Below are 26,927 nucleotides of genomic sequence, written 5' to 3'. Positions count from 1 at the left end.
TGAAGTTAATCAGGATACAATCACCCTCCAGGTCTTTTTTACTTGGCCCAATCCAGGGGACCCTCCGCACACTTAAGATTTTCGTAGCAGTGTCCTCAGTTAAAGGCCTATTGGTATTTGGCCAGAATTTTGTTTTGTTTAAGAGGTCCTCCCTTTTCTCATATTTATTCTCTGGAATTAATGGAACACCTGTCAGGATTGCCATATATGGGGCAGACTCCGGGGGTATATTTACATAAATCTGTTTACCTTGTAAGGGGGTTTTACTAGGGACCAGAGGTTTACTAGCTGGAGTTTCTTTCCCTTCAGTATTAGGCAGGGTCGGGGCAGCTGTGTTAACCGGTGTAGTCACCGCCAAAGAGTTGCTAGACTTAGGGCCTGCTATAGTCACCTGCTTAGTTTTAGTTAAAGGTGCTGGTGCTATACAAGGGGTGATACCGTTAGGGTCTGTAGATGTTGCAGGTTTTGGTTGCTGTAAATGTATCTGGTTGTTCTTAAGGCCCTTTTTTCCTAAACTGGTATTATTACTATTAGTATGACCACCAGTAGTAACGGGTTGTTTGTTATTACCTACCAGACTCTCCAGTAAAGCGGTGTTCTTGGATGTTAAAAACTCCAATTGATCTAATTTTAGATTTATAATTTGAGTTTTTTCCATCAGGGGGTTCAGCAGACTTTTTGTAAGCTTCTCGATACTGGCCATGAGATCCTTATCTTCCTTATGAGATGGTTTTTTCCCTGAATTTGAAAAGCTTTTTTCCATATTCGAAAGCTGGGATCCTATCTGTGATAGTCTATCTTCAAAGGGATTTAAAAGCTTTTTAAGTGTTTCCCATACCACAGTCAGAAATTCAAAGTCTTTCCCTTTTATGACGCAGAATGGTACCCCACTAGTTTCATTCTCTATTACGAGATTATTGTTATCATGAGTTATCGCCAGCGAGTCTACATCAACTTCTGGTGTCAAATCAGAAGGCTGCGTGTTAATCACTGGGGGCGGAGATGGTGTATTGGTGGATAGCTGAGCCTTCGCAATCTTGGCCTTTTTCCTAGCGTATGCTGTTAGGTTATTACGCTTCCTTTTAGTATATGGCCCTTGCTGTTTAATGTCAGAGATTCCCTCAATCTGCTCTATAGATTTTGTTTTTAGCACCATTTCCTGGGAAACTCCATTACACTCCTTCATTTCCCCTATTAACCCAACCATAAGCGTTTTTAAAGAGTTAGAGGATACTGATGGTGAATCCTCCTTCGGTATGGATATAGTGGGTACTGATGGCTGGTGAATATCTGCCATTGTTTCAATCAAGGTAAGAGATGGGTCAATTAAACGGTCAGGGGTTTTTGCGAAAGCTATGGACCCTAGTGAAGATTTTTTGGCCACGGCTAACTCCTGTGACAGTCTCCTTGCAGCATCCAGTTCAATGTAAACTCGAGTAATTGATTCAAATAGAGGAGGAAACACCGTTTCGCCCCAGTCGGTGCGTATATAGAGCCCACCCATAAGGAATTATATCTGAGGCGCAGTTTAGCAAATGCGATCTTCCTTCGGGGTCAGACCATGTCTTTGTTACGCTGACGGGCAGCGATTTACGGATAAGGATCGCAACTCTGCATTTGCAGGAAGGCCAACTGTCAAGGGGTGTCTTTGTTGCTGTACTGCTGTGTATCATCCTACCTACCCAGTCTCTGAGTAATTTGTCAGAATCCAGGGCATCTAAGTGTGTCTCTTGTAGCAGAGCCACATCTTTCCTTTTGGACTGGAGGTAAGAGATTCCTTTTTTCCTTTTGATGTAATGTGTGAGACCATTAACATTCCAAGAGAGGGCATACAGTGAATGAGAGGCACACATATCTTGGGTAGGTGTGGTGTCCCGAAGCTCATTCTCCGCGTGATGTTACCGAAAAGGTGTTAAACAACCAAGTGTGGGAGATAAGGGTGTATTAGGAGGCTGTACTATAATCTATACGAAGATATGACATGCAAGGTAGTTGACGAGATAGCGTCAATAGCTATGGGCAGGAGCAATGTGACATCAGTAGGAATGGGATCAGACCCGGTTAGAAATATGGAGGAGAGGTGAGAGTGGGCGAGGACAACAGATGTTGGGGCAGGAGGGGATAAAGGAAGGGGAGGCGAGGAGATGTACAAGTGGGAAGGGGGGGAGAGAGATGGAGGGGGAAGAAAAGATAGGGGGAAAAAGAAGAAAAACAAAAAAGCATTTCCAAAGTAATGGGTCTCGCATTTGCGAGATTTGTAGGCTATTGGTGTTGTCCAGAGACCAGTGTTGCCATACCTGACAGCTTTGTTACAACACACTGAACTATGTCTTACTCTGGGCCCTGCACTACATGGCGCTGTAATGTTATATGTAAATGTAGTGCTTTTATATAGCGCACAAATCACCCCTGAAGGGGTCTCAAGGCGCTGTGCACATACCGCTGTGGAACCCTTCCTGGCCTTTCCCTGTGAAGTGTCCACTCCTGGGCACCCCCATGGTGAAGCCAGGCATCCTAGCGCTGTTGGGGCCGTTACACTGGATGTTTTTTGGTTTGGGATCTTACTATTGGAGTGGAAGCCCACCTATTTTGTAAATGCAATTGCTAGGGTACTGTGGTGGGCATTTCACCCTAATATTGCCATCGCCTTTATTATCGTTTCTGTTTTAATGATTAAACCCAATATATAATTATTGCCAACAAAGAAGTGTGCTTGGCCGTGAGGCTGTCCTGGATATGAACAGTCATTATTGTGGGGGACTGGAGCAGTCTAGAAAAGGGTCACTTTCAAACTCCTCACCCACGCCTACAAATCCCTCAACAACATCGGACCCAAATACCTCAACGAAAGAGTCTCATTCCACGTACCCAAGAGGCACCTCCGCTCCGCCGACCTCGCCCTGGCATCCACAGAAACAGACCCGGCGGGAGAGCCTTTTCCTACATCGCAGCTAAGACCTGTTTCGAGCTCCCTGTTGACATCAGGAGCCCCCTGACCCTGCACACGTTCAGGAAGGATCTCTCGACCAGGCTTTTCGACTGATCCCGAGCCACTCCCCCCCTCCGCCCCAGCACCTTGAGACCCTCACAGTTGAGTAGCGTGCTTTACAAACCCTGATTGATTGAGTCTACACTAGAAACAGTATAAAGCAAAAACAAATAATGGAAAACATGGCATATGAGTCCAGTAGTAATTAGCAGTCTGTTTCCACCCTCATTCACACGTTTCCTCGCAAGCAGTGCTTTAAATGGGCCGGTACTTTCGGGTACGGAGTACCAGCACTTTTTTATTTTGAGGAGGAGAGTCCCGGAACTTCTCAAGAGAAATTCAATACCTTTAACTGGAGAGTACCGGCACTTCTCAGAATCAAGCAGGTACTCTGGTACAGAGTACCTGCATTTCTATTTTTCCATTTCAAGCACTACTCGCAAGCACAGGAGGCCAGTCACGTGTGAAATATGTGTTGATGGCGAAAGAAGCTCATTAAAATATTAGAAAGACTGATTTTCGGCTTTGATATCTAATCCTTTCTCTTAAACATGTAATTGAAATCTCAAGGCAGGAACATTTTCAAACTGACTGGTAATAAACCCAACAAACATGCGACTAAAACTAGCAAAGGCGAGGATCTGCCCACTTTTCGAAGATGAGTGGTCAGCTGACTGACATCACAAGGGTTTGCAATGTGGCCAAAAGTTGTTCTAAGCAGCAACAGTGTGATGGTGCAGGGATAATAACTGCTACCCGAGGCCACTCTTAAATAATGCTCATCGCGTTAATCCCCCGTGATTTCTAGCAGCTAGAAATAACTCTGGGCCATATTATCAAGAAAGGGCAATACATTATCGCTGCTATTAACAGCAGGAAACTACCGATATAGCGGCGATAATAGGCTTGATAATATGCCCGTGTGAATTCCCATAGCATCCCAGGTTCTGGGGTTAACCTGGGCTGCTATGGGAATTCACAAGGGCATATTATCAAGCCCATTATCGCCGCTTTACCGGCAGTTTCCTACTGATAAAAGGCGATAATGTATCGCCCTTTCTTGATAATATGGCCCTCTGTTCGAAGTGTGCCCTACACAAAACATGGGCTCAATGACATGGCCGGATGTATCAAGATATTGTTTTGCGATTTCCAAATAGCGATTTTTTGCGAATCGCTATTTAGAAATGGCAAAACGGTATGTATGTACAAAATCTTTATTTTTTTGCGATTCCTTATCATTCTTTATTTGCGAATTCGCAATTTGCGAAATCGCAAATAAAGAATGATTTCCAATGCATTCCTATGGGCCAGGAGGCCCATAGGAATGATGGTGCAATAATTCTCAAATTGCGAATTTGCTATTCGCAATTTGAGAATTATTACAAGGGTGCAGGGGTGTCTCAAAGACACCCCGCTGCACCCCTCAAATCTACATGTGTGTGCATGTGGCACACATACATGCCCTATGTATTTATATAGCGCAAATCACCGACCCGGTATCTAAGCGCTTGCTTAGGGAACCCGTCCTGGTATTCCCCTGTGAGATAACCCCGGCAGGGTATCCACAAGGTGAAAGCCAGGCATCCCACCGCGAGGGGCCATTGTGGAGATTAAGCAAGCTATTGCCCAGAGTCGCAGAGTGTGAACCCGTGAGTCGAGAAGGCACCGGAGCGAGAATTGTCGAGTCCATGGACATTTTAGGACTCAAGACCCCGCCGAGCCTATGGGCATGTATGTGTGTCACATACCACCCTCACGAATGCCAAATAGGGCATTATTATGAGAAATCGCAAATTACCACCAACTACAAGTTGGTGGTAAATTGCGATTCCTTAACACAAATTCGCTCTTCAAAAATGTATCATACATATCATTAAAGGAATCGCAAAATTTGCGATTCCTTAAATGCTATGGCAAAATAAGGAATCGCAAATTATTGCGATTCCTTAAATTGCGATTGTATGATACATTGGAAATAATGCAAAAAGGCCGTTTGCGAATCGCAAAGGCCGAAATTCTGCGAATTTCGGCCTTTGCGATTCAAAAACGGCTTCATACATATGGCCCCATGGTGATTTTTGACAGCTTCAATGGGGGGGGGGGAGGGGAGGGGGGGGCGAGTAGCAACTCCTGCCAGCAGTCAGATAAACTATTTAATGTTGCAGGGCTCGCAACACTATCTTTGTGTTTTCCATGTAGTGTGCGGTTTCCTGGTAAGAAGCGATGCTGGGCCCATCTGAAGGGTTGCCCTTTCCCCCCATATGATTTGAGTAAGCTGTGATACACAGCTAACTCCTTGCCTGATCTTGCCCCTGCCAGTTGAGCCTCCATTACCTTCCTTTGCTACTTGGTCATGCAGGGATGTGACCTGCAGATTGCAGATGCATTTTGGGATAGGAGGTAAGAATGGGCCTGCATTGTCTGCACCAACCACAGCAAGAACAACTTGTACATTTGCATCTTTTTTGTCCGTATCTTTTATGTAACTCGTGTAATCCTAAATCCTTATATAACGCAACTGGTTCTTTAGTAAAGCGCTCTGACGCCTTCGGGTAATGTTCGCGCTATATAAAATTGCATTAAATAAAATAAAAAAATAAAATAAATAAATAAAGGAGACGAGAGCACAAAACTGAATAACAGAATGAAATGTCACTGTCGGGCAAGGGGGAGAGGCCTGTCGAGTGAGGAGCCCAAATAGCAACATAAATAAGTGCTACTAGGCCGAAAACAAAACGCCTTCATGCCCCTTCCAGTGAAATGGAGGCTGGGTCGCCATCCGGTGCTATCTCAAGAAGACAGCGTCCATCCTAAAACACGGACATCTGAGCATCAGGGGCTCTGCAATGAGCAGGCAGCGTCTTGAAGGGCTGCCGCCTTGCTTCTAGGAGGAAGGCTGAGTATTGTAGCATTAGGATTGAGCCCAGCTTTGTAGTTTCGATTGGAAAATCATTTTTGGCCTGGAAAGCACACGGCCACCTATGAGAACGGCCCCACCCACAAGAGACATTTGTGATTTTATAGGTGGAGTCCACTTTTTTTCTATCAGTGTGTAATAAACATCATCAAATCTGCAAGGCTTTACAGAAGAGGGCTTCCTTTGCATAGACATGTTGCACAGCTTAGAAAAAACGAGAGACTAAATTTACAAAGATAACTCGGGGACTTTAGAGGCGAGTGCGGTTCTTTGAGCAGATGAGTGGGAACAATTAAGCTGCATTTCCAGGGATGTTAACAATACCCTCAGCCGAGCCTTTCAAACTCGCAGGCATGAAAAGGGGCTTGTTACAGGAAGGGGCTCACAGTACTGGCTAACAACAAGCCAAGCCACCCCTGAGGCTGGACAAAGAACACCAAAAAACATCTCACCGCTTTATTATAAGGGTATTATAATTATTATTGTATTATTATTTTATTTTTATTTATTATTGCAGGGACATGCAACAGAAACTATGCTTACCCATGGTCAGGGGGACATGCAACAGAAACTATGCTTACCCATGGTCAGGGGGACATGCAACAGAAACTCTGTTTACCCATGGTCAGGGGGACATGCAACAGAAACTCTGTTTACCCATGGTCAGGGGGACATGCAACAGAAACTATGCTCACCCATGCTCAGATGGGGACATGCAACAGAAACTATTCTTACCCGTGCCTGGGAGCATTTGCAAACATCTAGATCTGCCAAGACAATTAAATAGTCTCCCAGAGCTGCATTTTTCAAAAGTTCAAGTAAATATATGCGTGTGAAGTGAAGAATTCTTAGAAAATAGAGCGCCAGATTCATAAATAGGCTTTAAGTTGCACACAGCCTTAGGCTTCACATGGAGGGGGTTTGACTTATTAAACGTACTATGTGCAGTGACACATACACCACCACCCTCATTAACAGCAATGGGACAGGAATCAGATGTGCGCCTCAATATTCATAATGGCGAATGATGACTGCCTGCCCTTGGAAGCTGTTAACCAAGAATTGGAAGTCCCAATGAATGTGTGCACTACCTGGCAAGTGGCAATAGGTGGGAGGGCTGCAATTGACCCTTTCAAGGTTTCACAATGTGTGCATTGTGATTTACAGTGGGTGTTGTGAATTACAATGCACTGGTGAGTATTTGTATTGTGAAAATGTACTTTGCATTCACAAAATCTTCATGAAAGCAAAATACCTCTGTTGATCTGCCCGGCAATTGGATGAGTCCCTCAACACAGGCCTAGGAAGCAGCAGAAAACACACATCACCACAGCCTGCACTGGTGAGATCAACAAAGCAGCAGAGGAGTCATGGAGTACAACACAGCCATGAATCTCCAAGGTAAGAAACAACAGCAATTCATTGGAAGGTATGTTATAGCAAAGAGGTGCAGGAAGGGGTGAGTTTTGTGGTTTTCCTAATGCATAGTACATGTGATGTCCTCCTGGCTCATTTTTTTTATCTATATGAAACACTCTCTGCGTGTTGGTAGACATTTGGCCTCATCCGTAATGCCCTCTGCATGCCATGCCCAGTGTACCTTGCTGTCAGGGGAGAAGGCGTAGAGGGCCAGGGGTCTCTCGTGCCGGTTGATGAAGGCGATGGCCTCGTCCACCCCCTGCACGTCCATGATTGGCAGGATGGGGCCAAAGATCTCCTGCTGCATCACCGGGTCAGACTCCTTCACGTCCACCACTACGGTGGGGGCTGAGTGGGGAAGGAAGACAGTAAAGGAGAAATGAACACATGGTTGAGATGGAGGAAGGAAAACACAGGGTCTATTGAATGCAACATTGCTACGATTGCTAGATTCTTCAGCAGTATAAACTAGGGGAGCGCAGGCGATGAAAAAAGCTCTCCTTGCAGTCCTTCCCAACATTCTTCCCAGGATCAAAGACAATCAACTTACCGTCTGTAACGCCTTTTCTGGTAGAGCCTCGATCTAACCCCAGATTCTTCAGGTTGTAAATTTCCCCAGGCATCAGACTGGATCCGGAAACTTTCATAGCAATTCCATCACGTGTTGGTAGGTGGGGGTCATGTGCCTCTACATCCGGTCCGTCTCGCCCCGGATGTTACGCCACTATAGCTAAGACGGTCCGAGCACTGATATCAGAGAATCAGTTCCAGAGAACAGGGAGGTGGATGGGTTGGTGAGGAATCTGCAGTTAGATTAAGTCTCTACCAGAAAAGGTGTTACAGAAGGTTAGTAACTTCTTCCGATAAAGACTTCTAACTGCAGATTCCACACCTAGTGAAAATACCCCAAATTACCCCTCCAGGTGGTGGGTCTGTGGAATGTCTTAAACCAGGAAATACTGCAAGACGGATCAGGTAAGAAGCTTTCCCCCCTGGACCTGGCTATCCAGACAGTAGTGCCTCATGAACGTATGGAGAGACTCCTACGTAGCAGCGTGGCAGATGTCCAAAACTGGCACACCACTCGCTAGCGCAGTTGTAGCGGCCTTCCCCCGATGGAATGAGTGTGCAAGCCTTCAGGGTTGCTTTTTGCCCAGCCCATACCAGATCTTGATGCAATCTATTGTGAGATGGTACTCTTCAGGACTGATTTTGCCTTCCTTAGCTCCATAGAAACCAATAAAAATGTGGTCACCCTGTTGGTATTCTCTGGTCCGATCAACATCGAAGCTGAGGGCCACACTTCTTTTACGGAGTGATGAGAGGGTGTATTGAAAGTTGGCAAGGTGATGGATTGCTCTATGTGGAAAGATGTACCAATCCTGGGCAGGAATGCAGCTTTTGTCCACATGAGTAAGTTGTTCATAATGATGTGTATAATTGCACCCCACACATTGCCTGAAGTTGACTCGCTTGGCTGATGTAATGGCGATGAGGAATACCATCTTGATGGTTAGTAGGCGAAGAGCACAACTGTGCAGTGGTTCAAACAGAGTGCCCATTACATGAGTGTAAAAAGAAGGTCCCACTGCAGCACCACAATGGTGTTGAAGGGAACAGCAGGATCAGAGTTTTCAAACAACACATCACAACAGGTGAGTTGAAAAAGGATGGCTGATCTGGGAAGCTTAAGATGGGCAAAAGGGTCAAAAGGTAAACTTTTGCTGGGCTAAGGACAAACAAAACAAAAGAACATTTAATAACTCACAAATTCAGAGGCTGGATGCCTTGGGAGAAAAACCAAACAAACTTCTCCCAATTCCCTGTCTAAATAGTAAGTGGAAGCCTGGTTGCCAGGATGGCACCAATCACTTCCGAGAAAAGATCAAAAGCTACCAACGGTGGTATAAAATGTCCTTGCATGGAGGTGCAGGTTATGCAGGCTTGGGTGTAAGACTTGGCCCTGCTGTTGTAACAGGAAATCTTCCTAAAGAGACAGCTGAATTGGATTGCTCATGGCCAGAAGCTCCAGGAACCATACCCTCCATGCCGAGTCCAGAGTCACTAGGGTGACTCAGGCCCGCACTCACTTGATCTTTTTCAGCACATTCCACATGAAAGGGAGGGGTGGAAAGGCATACAGGAGTCCGCCTCTAATGCTGGCAGAAGGCGTCAACGAGGGGGAACTGCCTTAGGAACACCAATGCATAAATGTTTTGGCACTGCCGTGACAGATCGAGCCAGACTCGGTGCCACTTCAGAGTGCAACCATCATCCGTGATCAGCTAGGCAACATCTAGTGAGTTTGTTCGAGGGATCAGGGAGATGCCATGAGCATGCTGCCACTTGCGGAGATGTAGGAGGTCCTGGTGCAGGCCCCATGATCCTATGCCGCACTGTTTGTTGCAGTTCCGCATAGCAGTTGTGTTGTCTGTGAGAGACTCTACCTGTTCGACCTTGATAGTCGGGAGGAGCACCTTCATTGCCAAGTGGTTCACTCGAACCGGCAGTAAGTTGATGTGGAGGTGAGCCTCCTGCTGTAGACCGTAGTCCTCTGATATCCATTTCTCCCAGATGACCTCCCCAAACCAGCAACGATGCACTTGTCACAAATGGCAGTCCTGGGCGGGGTAGGGAGTGGGGTCTGCCGCTGGTCCAAATGCACTCCGGCAGACACCACTGCAGATCTCTCACAGTCTCATTTTACACCTTTATTAAATCTGACAGGTTGCTTTGGTGCTGAGCCCAGTGAGACTCCAGATCCACTGGAAACCCCAGATGTTCCACATGGCGTGGCCTTCAAGCAGGAAAGAGAAGGCCAAGCAGCCAAGAAGCCTCAGAGACCATCTCACTTAGAGCTAATCTCATTGAAAGCCAGGGCAAGTGTTGAAACATCAGGATCATAATCAGAATGCCCGAGACTCGAGGCAGAGCTTGGAAGAGCACTGTATCCAGAATTGCTCTAAGGAAGGAGAGATGTGAAGGACTCAAGTGTAACTTTGGCCGTCGTCTGGCGGTCGCTTATAACTGTCTGAGGCCAGCCCGCCTTTAGCAGCCAGTGAGTTATGTGAGGTCTGATATTCCCAGCGGGCCCGATTCACAGAATTAACTTAAGGCTCAATCCTAAACTTACTACTATTTTGGTATTCACAGAATGCACTTACTACTTTTGGCATTCACAGAAGTTAGGATTTTGTCTTAAATCTGTCTTAAGTCTGTCTTAAGTCAGTAATAAGACAAAATCCTAACTTCTGTGAATACCAAAAGTAGTAAGTTCATTCTGTGATAGTGGTATGCGACATTAAGCTACCAGCCTTTTTATTTCAACTGCGCACACCCCAGTCATTAATAAAAGTAGTTTAAGAGGTGTGTCTGTTGATTTTACCTTTCACTCTGTTTTGTTTGTCTAAGGAGTTACGCTCTAAGCTCCTTGCTATGCACCGTCTTTTTACCTTTTTTTTTCTCACTTATTCACTAAATTCTGGAATAGGAATGGTCACCTATGATGAGAAAGGGGCCAAGTTTCTGGTAAACATCTGACCAGATCGCCCCGAGGGTGTTCGCCCGTGAGGTGCCTTCCTCTCCGCCACACATTTTTTCTTGATTTTTTCTTGATTATTTTGGTGTATGTGTGGTTATATGTATGGTCCTATGTAGGGCTGACATTTTTTTGGTTGCGCCGAGTTGAAAATATATGGAACCCCCCACAATCAGTAATATTGACAGACTAGATTGTTTGTTCATGGACAGTAGGGCATTAGAGACAATGAACACCTAAATATAGAAATAATATCAGTTGTTCTCCGTAATTCTACGATCTGAGAATTTAGGCGGACGAAGGTCTCATGCCCGCTAGATAATTACTAACCAGAGTCCTGGGTACTGGGAATTCTTTTGGATTGCAGTGGCTAAGTCACTTTTTCTGTGAGTGTTTTTCTACAATTCTTCACATCAAAACACTTATGTGTAAAAGTGCTTCCTTCCTGTATATTGTTTTACACTAAACATGTACATTTATTTTCACAGTGGCCCCTGAAGAAGGGATCTTTTTTCCCCCGAAATGCATTGGGCATGCACCACAAATTCTTAAGAAAGCATTGATTTATGTTGTATAGGAAAATTTGTAAAGTTCTTTTTCAAAAAATGTTTGTGTTGGAGTTCACAAATATGAATGTATGACTCATTCAAGATTGTTCATAACAGAGCATTTGACAGGTGCAAAAAGCCACCAAAAACCATAAACAGCGGTGTAATTGACTAAAAATGTGTTCCTATTTCAAATATAATGATGTAAAATTTGCTAAAGACTGTTTGACTATTTTCTACACAGTGCGGCAAGGCAACAAGTGACATTGCACAGTAGTTACAGATACAATTGATACATGAGGTAAGCAGTCTCATTCCTGACCGGCAAGCCAAAACATACATAAACATACTAAGTATTAGATTAGTGGGTTCACTTTGAGCTAGGCATAACATAATTAAAAACGGGTGTGCGCATACGACATATTAGTTGGCTCTGCACCCGCCATGCACACACCCATTTTTAATGCTTCCACCTCTTCCATGACTGTTCCAGATACTTTCAAACTGTCCTCCCATTGATGAAGAAACCCTCTGTAGACCATTCAATGCTCAACAACTACAGACTAAGCGCCCTGATACCATTCCAAGTGATGCCATTTTGGATGCCATCAGTGATGTCATTAGTGATGTCACTGACCATGTCACGAGTGATGTAATATGTGAGGTCACAAGCAGTGCATTGTAGGTGTGTAAGTTACAGTTAGCTCCGGTAACTATAACTGCTGAAATTCTATAGTTTTATGTATGTAAAACCTTGGCCTAACTATAATGTCCCTGTAACCTAAGTTTTTTTTCAGTGAATTCTTAAGGTTTTTTAAAATTCTATTTCCTAACTGTAATGTGTTCCGGTAATGATTTCTTTTTTCAGTGAATTTCTTTGGCATTATAATGCTGTTTCCTAACTATAACTTCACTTTAACCTTTGTTTTTCCCATTGAATTTTTATATTTTAATGCTTTTTCCTAGCTATAATGTCCCTGTAACCTGGGTGTGTGAATGAGTGGCTGCGTGGGTGTGTAAGTGAGTTTGTGTTGGGTGTGTCCATGCATGTGTAACTGTCTGTGTGTGTGAGTGGTTGTTAGGGTGTGAGTGGGTGTTTGAGTGTTTGTAAGTGGGTGTGTCAGTGCATGGGGGACTGGCTGTGTGGGTCTGTAATTAGATGTGTGAGTGGTTTTGTGGGTCTCTGAGTGGGTGTGTGAGTGGCTGTACAGGTGCGTTATTGGGCTGTGATTGGTTGCATGGGTGTGTACATGGGTGTGTAATTCGGTGTGTATGAGTGCCTGGGTGGTTCTCTGAGAGTGTGTTTGGGTGGGTGTGTCAGTGGTTTTCTGGGTGGCTGCATAGATGAGTGAGTGGGTGTGTGAGTGGTTGTGTAGGTGTGTGGGTGGGGCTGCGAATGGGTGTGTGAGTGGCTGTGTGGGTCTGTGAGTAGATGTGTGAGTGGTTCTGTGGGTCTGTGAATAGATGTGTCAGTGAATATGGATGTGTGAGTGGGTGTGTGAGTTGGTGTACGGATCCAAAAGTGGTTATGTGAGTGGCTTTGTGGGTGTGTGAGTGGGTGTGTGCGGCTATGTGGGTGTGTGAGTGGCTATGTGAGTCTGTGAGTTGCTGTGTGAATGGTCTGTGATTAGGTGTGGGAGTGTCTGTGTGGGTGTGTGAGTGGGTGAGTGAGTGGGTGTTTGCATATATGAGTAGTTTTGTTGGTCTAGGAGTGGTTGCGAGAGGTGTGTGAGTGGTTGTGTAAGTGGGTGTGTGAGTGGGTGTGCGAGTGGCTGTGTGGGTCGATGATCGGGTGTATTTGTGATTTTGTGGATCTCAGTGGGCATATGTGTTTTTTAATTGGAGTCTGGATCTGTGGATCTGCAGCAGATTCATACAGGGGCAGCGATGAGTGCCATGGAGGATCTGTGGATCCTTGCACAAAAAAAATATGTTTTTGGATAATTTCTTGCCCATGAGGGTCCCTCAGAGACCCCTCCATCAGTCCCATGTGGTCAGGATACCTCTATCCTGACCCTCAATATATCCAATGAACAATTTATTCCCCCCCCCCACAGGAACAATGTCCTGATTCACAAAATGGCAGCCATAACTTTTTCTCAGGTTGTGGCTAGCCAATCACGACATGGCTGTTGGCTCGTGGATCCACGGATTCTTGGCAGTGGATCCAAGGTGAGACAATGTCTCTAGATATACATAAATCTTTTTTATTTAATAACTCTACAACCACTGAACAGATTTACATCAAATTATAAACAGCACTCTATCTGGACCAAGATCTTATTTTCTGTCAAATTTGTTGTAATTCCATTCAACGGTTCGGGCTACAGTTGTGTCTTAAATGTCTATGGGAAATTGCATGGGGAACACATGGTTTGGGACACCCCCCCCTTATTCTCTACCCCACTTGGCAAATCACTCCAAAACTTTCCAGACAGTAGCTGAAGTGAGTGGCAAATTCATTTTGAAAAATTTGTGAAGATTCATCAAACAGGGTCAAAGTTATTAGCAAAACAAAAAAAGCTCTGTCTATGGAAACTAGTCCTAACTATAACTACCTACTGGCAACCGGCAGTAGGTAATATATACATTCCAATGTGCACTGCATTTTTCTTCATTCAGGGTCACAGCGGCAAACACTAAAAAGGGGGAATCAGGACCAAATCTTCCATGCAAATAAAGGGTTCCATATTTATTATTGATCCATGTGCAAACATAGACATGCACACATGGGTGCAGGAAAGTTACGCTGATAGTGGCAGACTCGTTTCGGCTACCCTTCTTCTCCTGGGTGTATAAAACTACATTATGCGAAAAGCTTTGGGATCCCGCCTATGGGTGGTACACTTCAGTGCTACTGGTAATTGATGGGATTCCTCTGGATGAGAACAACAAAACAATGTGAGAGTGAGAGAGGAGAAGGGGAGTGAAAGGGTGAGAAACTGAAAGAACTATTTTAAGGGATGAGTGAGACTGAGAATTGAGAGCGAGGAGGTGAGAGAAAAGAAGAGACAGGGTGAGATAGCAAGGAAACAGAAGAGTGATAGCATAAGAAAAACAAAAGGCTCAGGGTTGGTGTGCGAGATAGTCAAAATGAAGAGGTAAGGCCCAAGGGGCAAAAGTAGAAAGAGCAGAGAGAAATATAATGATAATATAATGATTAAAAACCACGCACCTATATATCTCTCTTTCTCATCACTGTCTCCACCAATGACTACTTTGCCAGATCCCATCAATGCCTTTACCCTCTTGAAGTGTCTGTCATTGATAATGCGTGCAAAGTCAGGGGACTTTTTCGGGTCCTTTCCATAAAACCTCTCCACAGTCTCCTTCATGGCTGGCACCAGTTTCTCGCGCATCTCCTTTGTGCAGAGGACATAGTCTGGGGAAGTGCAGGTCTGCCCAGCATTGAAAAAGTGATGGAAGATCACTCGGTTGGCTGCGATCTTGGGGTCGCACCCATTATCAATGATGCAGGGGTTCTTCCCACCCAGTTCCAGCGTGACTGGTGTTAGCTGTTTTGCTGCAGCTGTCATTATGATTTTCCCAACATTGGGGCTTCCTGAAGTGAGAAACAAAGAGAGTTAGTTAAGCATTCATGTTAGGAGACACTACAGCATGCAAACTGGAACAACAATGTACATCACACCTGTATTATAAGTTACTGCGCTAGGAATGATGTCTGTGATGATGCATAGAATGTCATCTCACACTTGTCATAAGTTAAGGCTTTGCCACTCTCCACTTATAACAATATGAATAAGTAGAATATTAGGCATCAACCTATATGTAATAGTCACAAGATTAATGTTATGAGGTCATTACCATCGAGATTTATAAGACTTCAGTGCATAGATATCAAGAGAGTCTTAGGCATTTTAGATCAAGATGAAATTGTTTTTTCAAGATCTGATTCTTCAAAAGTACCTGCTTTTTACATACTACCTAAGGTGCACAAGAACCTAACAACTCCACCAGGGACGCCTTTAGTCTCTTCCAATGACAGCTTTTTGAAGAATACAGCTATCAATATTGATTCATTCCACATGCCTTTTGTAGTAAGCCTCCCAGTTTATTGTAAGGATAGTGGAGATTTCCTGACTAAAATTCTGAATATTGTATGGACAGACAATTATTTAAAGATCACCATTAATGTAGGGAGTTTATATACTTTTATCTATCACTATTTTGAAGTAAAAGCTTGTGAGCCGTTTTTAAAAACAAGACCATAATAATAATAAGATGCTCATTGAAATGATTCAAAATTGTCCAAGAGAATGATGGCACCGTCTATCGCCAGAAGATGGAGACTGCCAAGGGCATTTGCTTTGCCCCCCGTTTCACCAATTTGGTGATGTCTGGTAGGAGAAGCGGGAGGCATGGGCAGAAGATAATCAGGAGTTTCTTGACAATATTTTAATTTGGACCTGGTACATTGATGATTTATTTATTTTATGGTCCGGGTCCAAAGAAAAGGCATGCAAATACATGATGAAATTGAGTCAGAATCCATACGATTTGAAGTTTACAGCTACAATGACTTCTCAGAAAATCACATTTTTGAATATACATCTTAAGATACAAAAAGGCAAGATATATACTTTGAAACACCGCAAGATCACTGCAGGTAATAGCACTTTGCACTTTACTAGCCAACACCCTAGGAACCTGATAGAGAGTATCCCTTATGGCAAAACATTTAGACTGAAAAAGACTTGTTGTAATCCAGAAGACTTGGAAAGTCATACTACTCTTATGAGAAAAAGATTCAAAGCTAGAGGTTATGCACCTAAAATTTAGAATGTAGCTGCAAAAAAAGCCAAACCCCTAAAAAGAGATCAAGTATTGTATTCTAATTCAAAATGAAAAAAATACCTCAAGACCTACAACTCCTCTTCCTACAAAGTAAGAAACTTGATATGTAAACATTGGCACATAGTGAAAAAAGACCTGATCACTGGCAGAGATCTACCAGAGAGACCCTCAATCACCTATACGAAAGGTAGAACATTAGAAGATGTTTAGACTTATAGGGCCCGATTCACAGAATGAATTTAAGACTCAATCCTAAACTTACTACTATTTTGGTATTCACAGAATGAATTTACTACTTTTGGTGTTCGCAGAAGTTAGAATTTTGTCTTAAGTCTGTCTTAAGTCTGTCTTAAGTCTGTCTTGACAAAATCCTAACTTCTGTGAATACCAAAAGTAGTAAGTGCATTCTGTGAATGCCAAAAGTAGTAAGTGCATTCTGTGAATACCAAAATAGTAGTAAGTTTAGGATTGAGTCTTAAGTTCATTCTGTGAATCGGGCCCAAAACGTTTAAACAAAAGCTGCCAGGAAGGATACTTGGTTGAATAAAAGTATAAGGTTTTTTAAGGCTTGTAGATTTATCTCCAATATCTCTGAATATTTTACTTGGGATGGGACAAGAAGGAAGATCTTCCATTTCATCAATTGTAACACCAATCCATGTGTCTGTTCTCCAATGCCCATGCCTCCTCATGTATTTGGGAAGTACCATCTTTCCACTACATAAGTGTATTTTAGAACATCAGAGAGTCATTAGGAAAGCAGATTTCACATATCCTGTGGCATGTCACTTCTTTGACCAGAATGAGAGTGACGTGTCCAAATTTACATTATTTGCCATAGATAGAATCCCAGACAATTTAAGAGGAGGCAATAGGGTGGCAGAATTAAGCTGTTTGAAAGGCAGATATATCCTGAAATTACACACTAAGACACCAGCAGGGTTAAATAAGGATGAAGAGATGGAAGTGCATGTAGGATGCATTAAGTCTAATTATGCTCTTTCAATCATATCTGTTAAGGGTTTGTTATGTACAGCTTTTTTAAGATATTTAAGGAATTGGAGAAATCTGCCATTGATCACAGGAATACCCGGGGTTTCTGGGTTGTATGGTTATTTGAAAGCCCCTTGAATATTCAGATCTGAAATGTCGTCCGATTTGAGCATTGCCTTTCACTTGGTGACATTTTGAAATTTGTAGTTCACATTGATGTATTAGGAGTGACATGTAGGAGTGTATTTAGAAGATTTGATGTAGTGGCTTAGAACCACAAACTCTATATAAGAACTGTTGTCTTCCCTTTTAACATTAATGAGAAATACTTATAATGCTGTAAGCAAAGTCACATGCTATACATTCTATTATATGCAAGGGTATACCCAGTGCATGCAGATAGGACTAGTTATAGTTAATGTAGTGTGGCGAGTGAGGTGACACGACTGTGTATGGAGGTTTGTGAGCTAAAGTAATTCAAAGGTAGTGAGTATATTATCATTTTAAGTTATAACTGCTGATGAGTAAATTAGAAAGTTGTTGAGTGGACTGTCATACAGTAGAGTGGTGAAGAGTCTCGTACACTTTAGTGTTGATTAGTGGACTGTCGTTGAGTGGTATGTCGTATAGTGGACTGTGGTACACTGTTGTACAGGGGAAGAGACTTATCGTACAGGAGTGTGCTGTGTGATATAGTGCAGCGGCATTTCATAAAGAGGAGTGGAGTGGCTTTTCCTATAGTGTAGTATAGTGGCGTAGAGTGGATGGAGTAGAGTAAATTGCCACACAGTAGCATACGGTGTGGTAGAGTCTTGTAAAGTGGAGTTTCATAGAGTAAAGCAGGGTGTTATACAGCAGAGAGTGAATTTTCATACAGTGGAATAGAGAGGGAATGTGTCATGCAGTGGAATAGACTGGAGTGGAAACAAGTGAAGTGGCGTAAGGCAGTTTAAAGTGAAGTATAATAGAGTGGATTTGCATGCCGTACAGTAGAGTGCAGTGGAGTATAGTCGAGTCAAGTAAAGTGTGATAAATTTGAGTGGTGTCTCGTACAGAATATCAGAGTGCTGTGTTGTAGATTGTTGGAAAATTTCGTAGAGTGGTGTACAGTGTTGTACAGCACATTGTATGGGCATAGACTGGAGTACAGAGTTGTATAGTAGCATAGCGTTTAGTAGAGTTTTGTCGAATGGACATGTATAGAGTGGAGTGTTGTAGAGTGGAGAGGTGTAAAGTGGAGTGGCCTATAATGTCGTAGAGTGGGGTAAAATGTCATTCAGTAGAGTTGAGTCAAGTGGTGTAGCGTCCAGTGGAGTAAAGTATCATAGAGTGAAGTGGAGTGGCGTGCCATACAGTACAGTGCCATTAAGTGGAGTGGTGCAGCGTACATTCGTATAAAGTGTCATAAAATGGAGTGGCATGTCGCAGAGTGGAGTATTATGGCATGTTGTAGAGTGTGGGAAACTGTTGTAGAGTGGAGCGGCATTAAGTGGAGTATAGTGTTGCAGAGTGGAGTGAGTTAGAGTACAGTAGAGTGTGGTACAGTGGAATTGAATAGAGTGTTAGAGAGTCGGATGCCATACAGTGCCATTGAGTAGAGTGGTGTAGAGTACAGTGGGGTAGAGTGCAGTGGGGTAGAGTGCAGTAGTGTGCTATCAAGTAATGTAGAGTAAATTGTGGTGAAGTGCCACATAGGGAGCTGCGTAGAGTGTCGTAGAGTGTAGTAGAGTGTGGTGGAGAGGCATAGAGTGGAGTAGTGTTTTCAAGGGAAGGCAGAAGGTGAACTTGTGGCAAAGTCAAACACATAAGGAGTCATTTAAAAAAAATGCTTCTTTTATTCAATCACTCGTTAAAACCGGCACACAGTGTTGTACAGTGACATAGACTGCAGTACAGCGTTGTACAGTGCAGTAGCGTAGATTGCAGTAGAATTTGGTAGAGTGGAGGGGTGTAGAGTGTGGTGGAGTAGAGGATCATAGAGCGGAGTACATTTGAGTGGCATAGACTGGAGTGGATACAGTGCAGTGTCGTAGAGTGTGGTATCGTAGAGTATCATGACGTAATAGACCAAAATAACGTAAAGTAACGTAGAGTACAGTGAAGTGGCTTAGAGTGCGTTAGCGTGCAATAGCATACAGTGGAGTTGGGCAGAGTGGAGTAGCATACTGTAATAGCCTAGAATAGACTAGTGTAGAGTGGAGTAGCATATAGTGGAATAGCGTACAGTGGATTGGCATACAATGGACTGGCAGAGTGGAATGATGTAGAGCAAAGTACTGTACAGTACAGGGGCGTACAGTGGAGTAGCATACACTAGAGTGGGCTAGAGTGGAAGAGCGTAAAGTGGAATAATGTGGGGTGGATTGCATAGAGTGGAGTGGATACAGTAGTTTGGTATAGAGTGGACTGTAGTGGCGTAGAGTAAAGTACCATACATATACTGCAGTGTCATACAGCGGAATGGCAAACTGCGGAGTGGGTTAGAATGGAATAGGGTACAGTTGTGTAGGTTATAGTGGAGTGGAATACAGTAGAGTGCAGCAGAGTGAAGTGGCATAGAGAAGAGCAGAATAGCGTATAGTGGGGTGGTGTACAGGGGAGTAGCTTTGAGTGGAATGGAGTACAGTGGAATAGCACAGTGTAGAGTGGAGTGGGGTACACTGGAGTGCCGATGAGCAGAGTGGAGTGGTGTGTAGTGTAATAACATACAGTGAAGTGTCATAGATTGTAGTGACGTAGAGGGGAGTGGTGTACAGTGGAATGGCATACAGTGGAATGGCCGCAGAATGAAGTGGCGCTGAGTGGAGTGGCAAAGGGTGGAATAGCGTAAAGTGTAGTGGAGTTGCGTACATTAGAATAGCATAGTGTGGAGTGGCGTGGAGGGGCATACAGTGAAGTGGCATAGACTGGAGTATTGTAGAATGGAGAGGTGTAGAGTGTAACCGTAGGAAAGTAGGACCTGCTTTCATGTTTACCTCAACCTTTTTCTGGTGTCATTCCGACTAGTCTGACTGGGATCCTGCTAATCAGGTCCCCAGTCACTATGCTTCCTCCTTAAATTGGCTAAGGTGAGAACCTTCGTACATTCCTAATTGGCTGCTGGTGTACCCTAGTAAGTCCCTAGTATATGGTACTAAGGAACCTAGGGCGTAGGTACACCAGGGGTCCCCCACGGGCTGCAGCATGTATTATGCCACCCATAAATGACCCTCCAAACTCTGACTACAGGCTGGTCTTTTGGGCCTGTGTGAGTTGGTGCTTGCACCTCTCACGAAAGATATAAGTTTCCTTATATCTAACATCACTGCACTTAAAACCTCAAAATCACTCCTCTAGTAGGCCTTTCAGTCCCAAAGGCAGGGTGCTTGGTTCTACCTGTGAGGGTGCCCCTTCATGAGCAGGACACCCCTGCAACTTTTGGAGTCCATTCTTCTAGGTTGTCAGTGCATCAGCCACTACGATATGTAGAGGGGCCATGCGTCAATACACAATGACCATCTCTAAACTGGATGTAACGAACCCTATCATGTTTGGCATCAAACATGTTGGAATCATACCCTCACACCATAAATAGTGTGGGAGGTTTGATTACTTGCACTGTAAAGCTCTGCCGGTACCAGCCTTCCAGAATCAGACAGCAAGCTAGGGCTGCTGCCAACCTGAGACATGATTCTGCCCACCTACTGCTGACCCAAGTTCGAGCAAGAGAAGGCAGAACAATAGGTATCCTGTCACAGTGAGGTGCGACCACCTCCCAGACAGGGTTTAGTATATTGGGACAAGGTGGGGTGCTTGTCAGAGCACTTAGACTGCTTGAGGGGCACATTTGGTGCCCTCCTTGCATACTCCAGCTCAAACCAGTTCAGGGAGCCATTGGCTCCCACTCTGGCATGAAACTGGATGAAGGACATGGAAGTATCCTCCCCACTATCCAGCCCCTCCTCTGGGGGGGACCCCTGAATCATCCCAACCCTTTCCCTAGGGTACTTAAGGGCTTACCTGAGTGTGGGTCCCTAGATTCGTCGTGGGATTACATTCAGATTAAAGTCAATGTCCTCTTCATCTGTCTGGACATTCTGATTGACTTGTGCAGACCGTGTCAGACTGACCTCATCGGATTTCACCTTTGGAACAGAGACTGCAACCGGGAAAACTCTGTGTGTTCCCGATCTCTTTGTTCTGCATGCCTGCTGCTCTAAACAGGTCCTGTGGACATCCAGAGGCACCTGAAGGAATCTCCCTTGGAGTGAAAGAGTCACTCCCAGCATTCGCAGACAACACAATCTGACCGATTGCTGATCCTGGTCTCCAACGGGGTTGGTAACACAGGTGATGGTTCTACAACCTCCTGTAGGCCTGTAATGTCTGCAGGGCGAGTCAACATTGCCGGGACCGAGTCCATGTGCATTCTTTCGGCTGTCCAATGCTAAGGCTGGGCGACTCTCTTCTCCAGAGATCTCCGGGCCCTGCCAAGGGTCTTCTTTGATTCCAGTAGGCTCCCCTGCTTGCTGGGGATCTACCCTGACTTACTTGAACGTGGTGAGTCTCTTGGACCTTGCTGGTCGCAACACTGTACCTTTTCGCCTTCTTCCACGTGTTGCCTGTTGGTGCCCTCATCGGACACCGAGACTCTGGATATCGACATCTAACGTGGGACAGTTCGTACACTGTTCCTGGTCGTCCTCAGCATCACCTGGTCCACTTAGCTGCAGAGGAAATAGCACCATTAACTCCCCATCAACAGCTGACATTGGTGGGCACACAAGTTCCATCCCCCCTGGTCACTCTGAACCTTCTGCTTGCAGGTTCTACTCTTCTTGAATCCAGGCTTGAATTCCACAGGACTCTTCCAGCTTCTTCACCAGCAGCATCTTGCTCGAAGTCCTCCATTGGGGTCTACGGCAGTTCCCAACTTCACTTTGTACCTATTCACCCGGCTTCTCTGGGGTAGGTAACCTGGTCTCCTCAGTGTCCATGTGTGGGATGACTCCCAAACCATCCATCTTCGACGGGGTGTCTTCCAAGTCCTCTGGGAAGGGTCCTTTTTCATAAGATTTGGGACCGCGACTTCCCCATTCACTTACCTTGAGCACGTGGTCATGTACCCACTTAGCACATGGCCTCCGTAGGGTTCTTGGCTCTTTACCTTGGGTGGGTTCTTTTTTCCCCAGCACTTCTAAGTCTACTGGACCACTCCCTACCTGGGTCGTTAGTCGCTTTCCACTATTTCTGTATATGGTTTGGTCTCCCCCTGGAACCCACTGTATTTCTGTGCTATTTACATGTCGTATTACTAAAGTATTGTTTGTATTGTAATTATATCTCCGGGTAGGAGATATTGCATTGAGTTAGTGAGTGTCTGTAATAAATAACTATTTTTATAACTACACTGTGTGTATCACTTAATCTAGACTATGAGATTGGGCACTGGTGAAACAAGCTGATTTACACTCCTCCTAGACTAAGCCTGAAGGCTGCTCTCCACAGCTACCACTTAGAGAGCTTTCTAAGGTTGTCTAAAACTCTAAAAACATCATAAGGGTTGTCTGGATTGGTACACGGTGCTACACTTGAATAAGTGTGTACCATATGCCAAGAAAGCCTACTACAGTAACAGTAGAGTGTGAGAGCGTAGAGTGGAGTGGTGTGAAGCGGAATGTCATATGGTGGAGTGGCATACAAGGAAGTGGTGTAGAGCACAATAGCTAAAACTGTAGGGGGCGTAGAGTGGAGTGCTGTAGAGTAAAGTGGCATACAGAGTAGTGGCGTACAATAGAATGGTGTAGAGTGGAATCAAGTTGAGTGTAGTGGCATAAAGTTGAGTGACGTCGAATGGAGTGCCATATAGTGGAATAGCGTAATGTGGAGTAGTGTAGAGTGAAGTGTTGTACAGTGGAATAGTGTAGAGTGCAGTAGAGTACATTAGAGCGGCATTCATTGGAGTGGGGATGAGTGAAGTGGTGCGCAGTGTAATACCCTACAGCGGTGTGTTGTAGAGTGGTGTGTGATATACTGAAGTGGACTCGATGAGTTCTGTTTAAAGATTCTGTGTTTTAGTGACTTAGAGGTCAACTGCAGAATATAAATGAAGAGGGACATTTTTCAATAAATAATATTAAGTTTTATCTGACATCCAATCTCTTCTCAAGAGAAGCTTTGTGCTCACTCTGTAGCCCAAGCCTTGAGCATCAGTGGCTTCTAAGAATTCATTGGTCTTGTTCTGATGTATATGCTAGTTCGGGGACATTTGTACCCTACCCATCCTCCTGCTTATTGTACGAAGGGGAAAATCAACAGAAATTGGTGTTTCATTGCTGAGACTTGTTCAGATAACATCCAATAGTTTTTGACCCAGAGTAAATAACGGTCAGGAAAGGCACAACCATCCCATTGCTGGACACCGACCCGTAGGTGGTGACATGGATGATAGCATGAAGCTCGTTCTCAAGCAGCCTCTAAGACAGTGTGGCCTCCCCTGGGCCACAGAATGTCCTCAACAAGAGGGTCTTGCAATAAGGCAAGAAGAACCTAGAGTGATTAAAATGTCACCAGTGGGAAAGAATCCGCTTGACTAAACAGCGAACGAAATAGAATACCTAGCCATGGAAGAGAGGTGACACCGTATGAAATGGCCAATGAGTAAGACATGAAAAGGCTTCTGCTGGAAGACCAGAAACACCCTGCCGCTTCTCGTCCCTGTAACCCAGAGACACCGAGGATGGAAGTGACATTTCAAACTAGCTGTAGGGTTTTAAGCTATCCTTTAAAAACATGTGTATTTGTCAAGCTCACGTTCACCCCCAAGGGGGGCATCTTGGCGCTGTATAACAGATGTTTATTGTTATCCAACTCAATGATACTCATTTTGTCAACCTCAGAAAGGATGAGAGGCTGAGTGGACACGCCGGGATTGGAACCTGCGACCATGACTTCAAAGACAGGCCTCTGCAGTGGATGCATTAGTCCACTAAGCCACCAGACCTGGCATCAACTCACCTAGTCATAAGAGGAGGCATGTAGTGTCTGCAGGGTAGACTACCCCCTGATGCAGTGAGACCATGTTAGCACTCAAACATTTTTACAGATAAAATTCAACACTTTTCCAAGATGCCTGAGCATACTTGAAGGTGTTTCAGTCACACTAGTGAAAACCAGGACGTCTGAGCAGGTTAGACGTGCAGTCTTCTGAAGAATTTACTGCAGGGACAAAAGGTGTAGGAGAGATGAGCCTTGGTTGGGACAGTGCATGATAAATAGCCTACCTGAACAGCAGACTCAGCTTTCACACCCCTCGCCGCCAGCTCCGCTCCGCCAGCCTCGCCCTCGCCGCCGTCCCCCGCATCTAACGAACAACCTCAGGCGGCAGATCCTTCTCCTACCTCGCCGCCAAGGCCTGGAACAACCTTCCTACCCACCTACGGCAGACCCAGGACCTGCTCGCCTTCAGAAGACTCCTCAAGACCTGGCTCTTCGAACAGTAGCGAAGATTCCACCACCCCCCCTCAGCACCTTGAGACCCTCATGGGTAAATAGCACGCTCTACAAATAGATTGATTGATTGATTGATTGATTGATTGATTGATTGATTGATTGATTGATTGATTGATTGATTGAAATACTGTAACGGGGTAGGAGACGTTAGTTCACACTGATAATTTAACTGATAGACATGAATAATGTCTTAAAATGAAAAGGACATCTTACATGGGTCATATTCTGCACATGCTGGGAGTGATGGTGTTAAAGATGGCAGATCTACTGGTTTATGTCAAATGTATCCTGACAGAAAATGGTATGATGACTATAAAATGTAAGTCAATATCTTTCCTTCCTTTTTAGGTCCAGTCTGAGAGTGCAGCTGTCTGTAAGACCTCCTGTCACCAATGCTTTAAGTCATAAAGAGTGGGCCTTGGCGCCACCCTGAGGAGTATTTCACTCTCACCAACTATTGGCTGTTTGATGTATCAATCCACCTTCTAAGGAGTTCTTGCATTCCAGTGAATGAGGGATTATTTTACATCTTAAAAGTACACTGAATTATCACATATTCATTTTCTTTATCTTATAGGTGCACTTTTTACGGAAAGAAATAGTTTTGTTTTATTTTTTCCACTGCAATAGGCTTTTTAAATGTTTTAGTCAGGTTTCACAATTCAAGCAAGCAATATTGGCTTTGTCAATGATTGTTTTAACAGGAAGGATGGGTAACCCCTTGCACCTCCCCTCTCTTCCTGCAACAGTTCCTTCTGTGTGTACCTTTCTTCATTTGGTTTATTTTTTTGGCAAGTCTGTTGTGCCATATTTTTACCTTCACTTCCCACCAGTGTTTCTCTGCATCTGACACCCACACCAGGAAGTGTCTCAAAAGTCACTCTTTGTTTGAAATTCCCCAAAACACAAATGGGCATGTGGGATCAAATCCAGCACAGGAAGAAGACATGGCAGTTCTTGCCACCCTTAGGTCTAATCATGCTCAATCTGCCAGTCATCTTCAGCATTTCAGCAGAACATGCTCAATTATAATGTAGCATTGTGTGATTTTTTTGTGCTGGTCTTCTTTATCAATGTATGAAACAGATTGATTCCCTTGGGTTGTGTACAGGAAATGCTAGAAAATTAGCTATAACAAAATGAAATATATTCCTCAAGTTAAAAATGTAAACAACATTAAGAGTACATAACAATTTATTGAAAAATTAAAATAGCATACAGTACATTTGTAAAATAGTATGAACACACAATTAAAAACAAATTTATATTTTTGTGACCTGCACAAAAGTATGGGACAGACAAAACTAAATTGTAAAACATAAAACTTGAAAGTTTACAAGGCGTACATTCACAGAAAAAGTTTCAAACAGCCCTGGTGTTATAACCTCACAATCTTATATGCATCAGGGAGGAACAACATGAATTGTACTTAAACTTGCGTCGACGCGTTTCGGTGGTTTTGCGTGTAATTCGGTGCCACCTTTATCAAGGCTGTTTATTTTCGTTGTCTGTCATACAGTTGGATCCTCATAAGTCTCCTGTAGGTTTCCTTAACGTGGCGTTTCCTATAGGTTGTAGTGGCTGTGATTCTCAGGTAATCAAGAGGTTTTTACCATCTGCGGATTATTATTGTCATTCCTATCCAGTAACGATTATGGGATTTAGTTCAGGTCCGTCGATCTGTGGACACTTTTGTATAATTAGCCGACCGCTATATCTGGCAAGCGTCAGGTTGCACTGCTGAGCCGATTCTAGAAATGGCCTCGGTAAACCATTCAATATTTGGGGACAATTTGTTTTCAAAAATCGTTTAAGAGGGCGCGGTGTGCTGCCTTGTCTTGGTTGTAATCTGGGGTATTTCAGATAGTCGTATCCCCTGTTTCGGCTGTAGCGTGGCTTCACTGCGGGTGTCTGTTTTTCAATGACATTTTGGACCTGATTTCTTCTTTAAGATTGCACTAATGGCGAGTTACCAGACTTCTGGGCGCTTATGGTAACTTAAGCCTTCCGCCATGTCAGTTACTCACTTACGAATGTATTAAAAAAGTACTGGGCAATCAGTTACAAACCTGTATACTTGACCCCAACTCACACAAAGTATATAAGATGCTTCACACCATGGGCAATGGCAGCAAACTAGTTCAGTGGTTTTATAGAGCGTTTTTCTGGCATTGGGACCAGTCCAGAGCCCCTCTTCGAGGTATTTATGAATCA

The 26,927-nt window shown here is 44.1% G+C and overlaps 1 protein-coding gene across 1 annotated transcript in view; it reads right to left on the bottom strand.

Annotated features, from left to right (window-relative positions):
- Positions 1-26,927, bottom strand: part of LOC147736545 (aldehyde dehydrogenase family 3 member B1-like) — a 197,903-nt gene that overhangs the window by 18,027 nt on the left and 152,949 nt on the right. Inside the window, exons 8-9 of the mRNA XM_086953293.1 lie at positions 14,590-14,976; positions 7,510-7,676 (exon numbers count right to left, since the gene is read on the bottom strand). Of these exons, the coding sequence (XP_086809419.1) occupies positions 7,510-7,676; positions 14,590-14,976 (554 nt within the window). The remainder of the gene's footprint in view (positions 1-7,509; positions 7,677-14,589; positions 14,977-26,927) is intronic.

The sequence above is a fragment of the Lissotriton vulgaris genome, chromosome 1_2 (genome assembly GCF_964263255.1).
Source record: "Lissotriton vulgaris chromosome 1_2, aLisVul1.2, whole genome shotgun sequence".
Classification (NCBI taxonomy): domain Eukaryota; kingdom Metazoa; phylum Chordata; class Amphibia; order Caudata; family Salamandridae; genus Lissotriton; species Lissotriton vulgaris.
The sequence above is the reverse complement of the archived record's forward strand: the minus strand, read 5'-3'. Positions and strand labels throughout refer to the sequence as shown.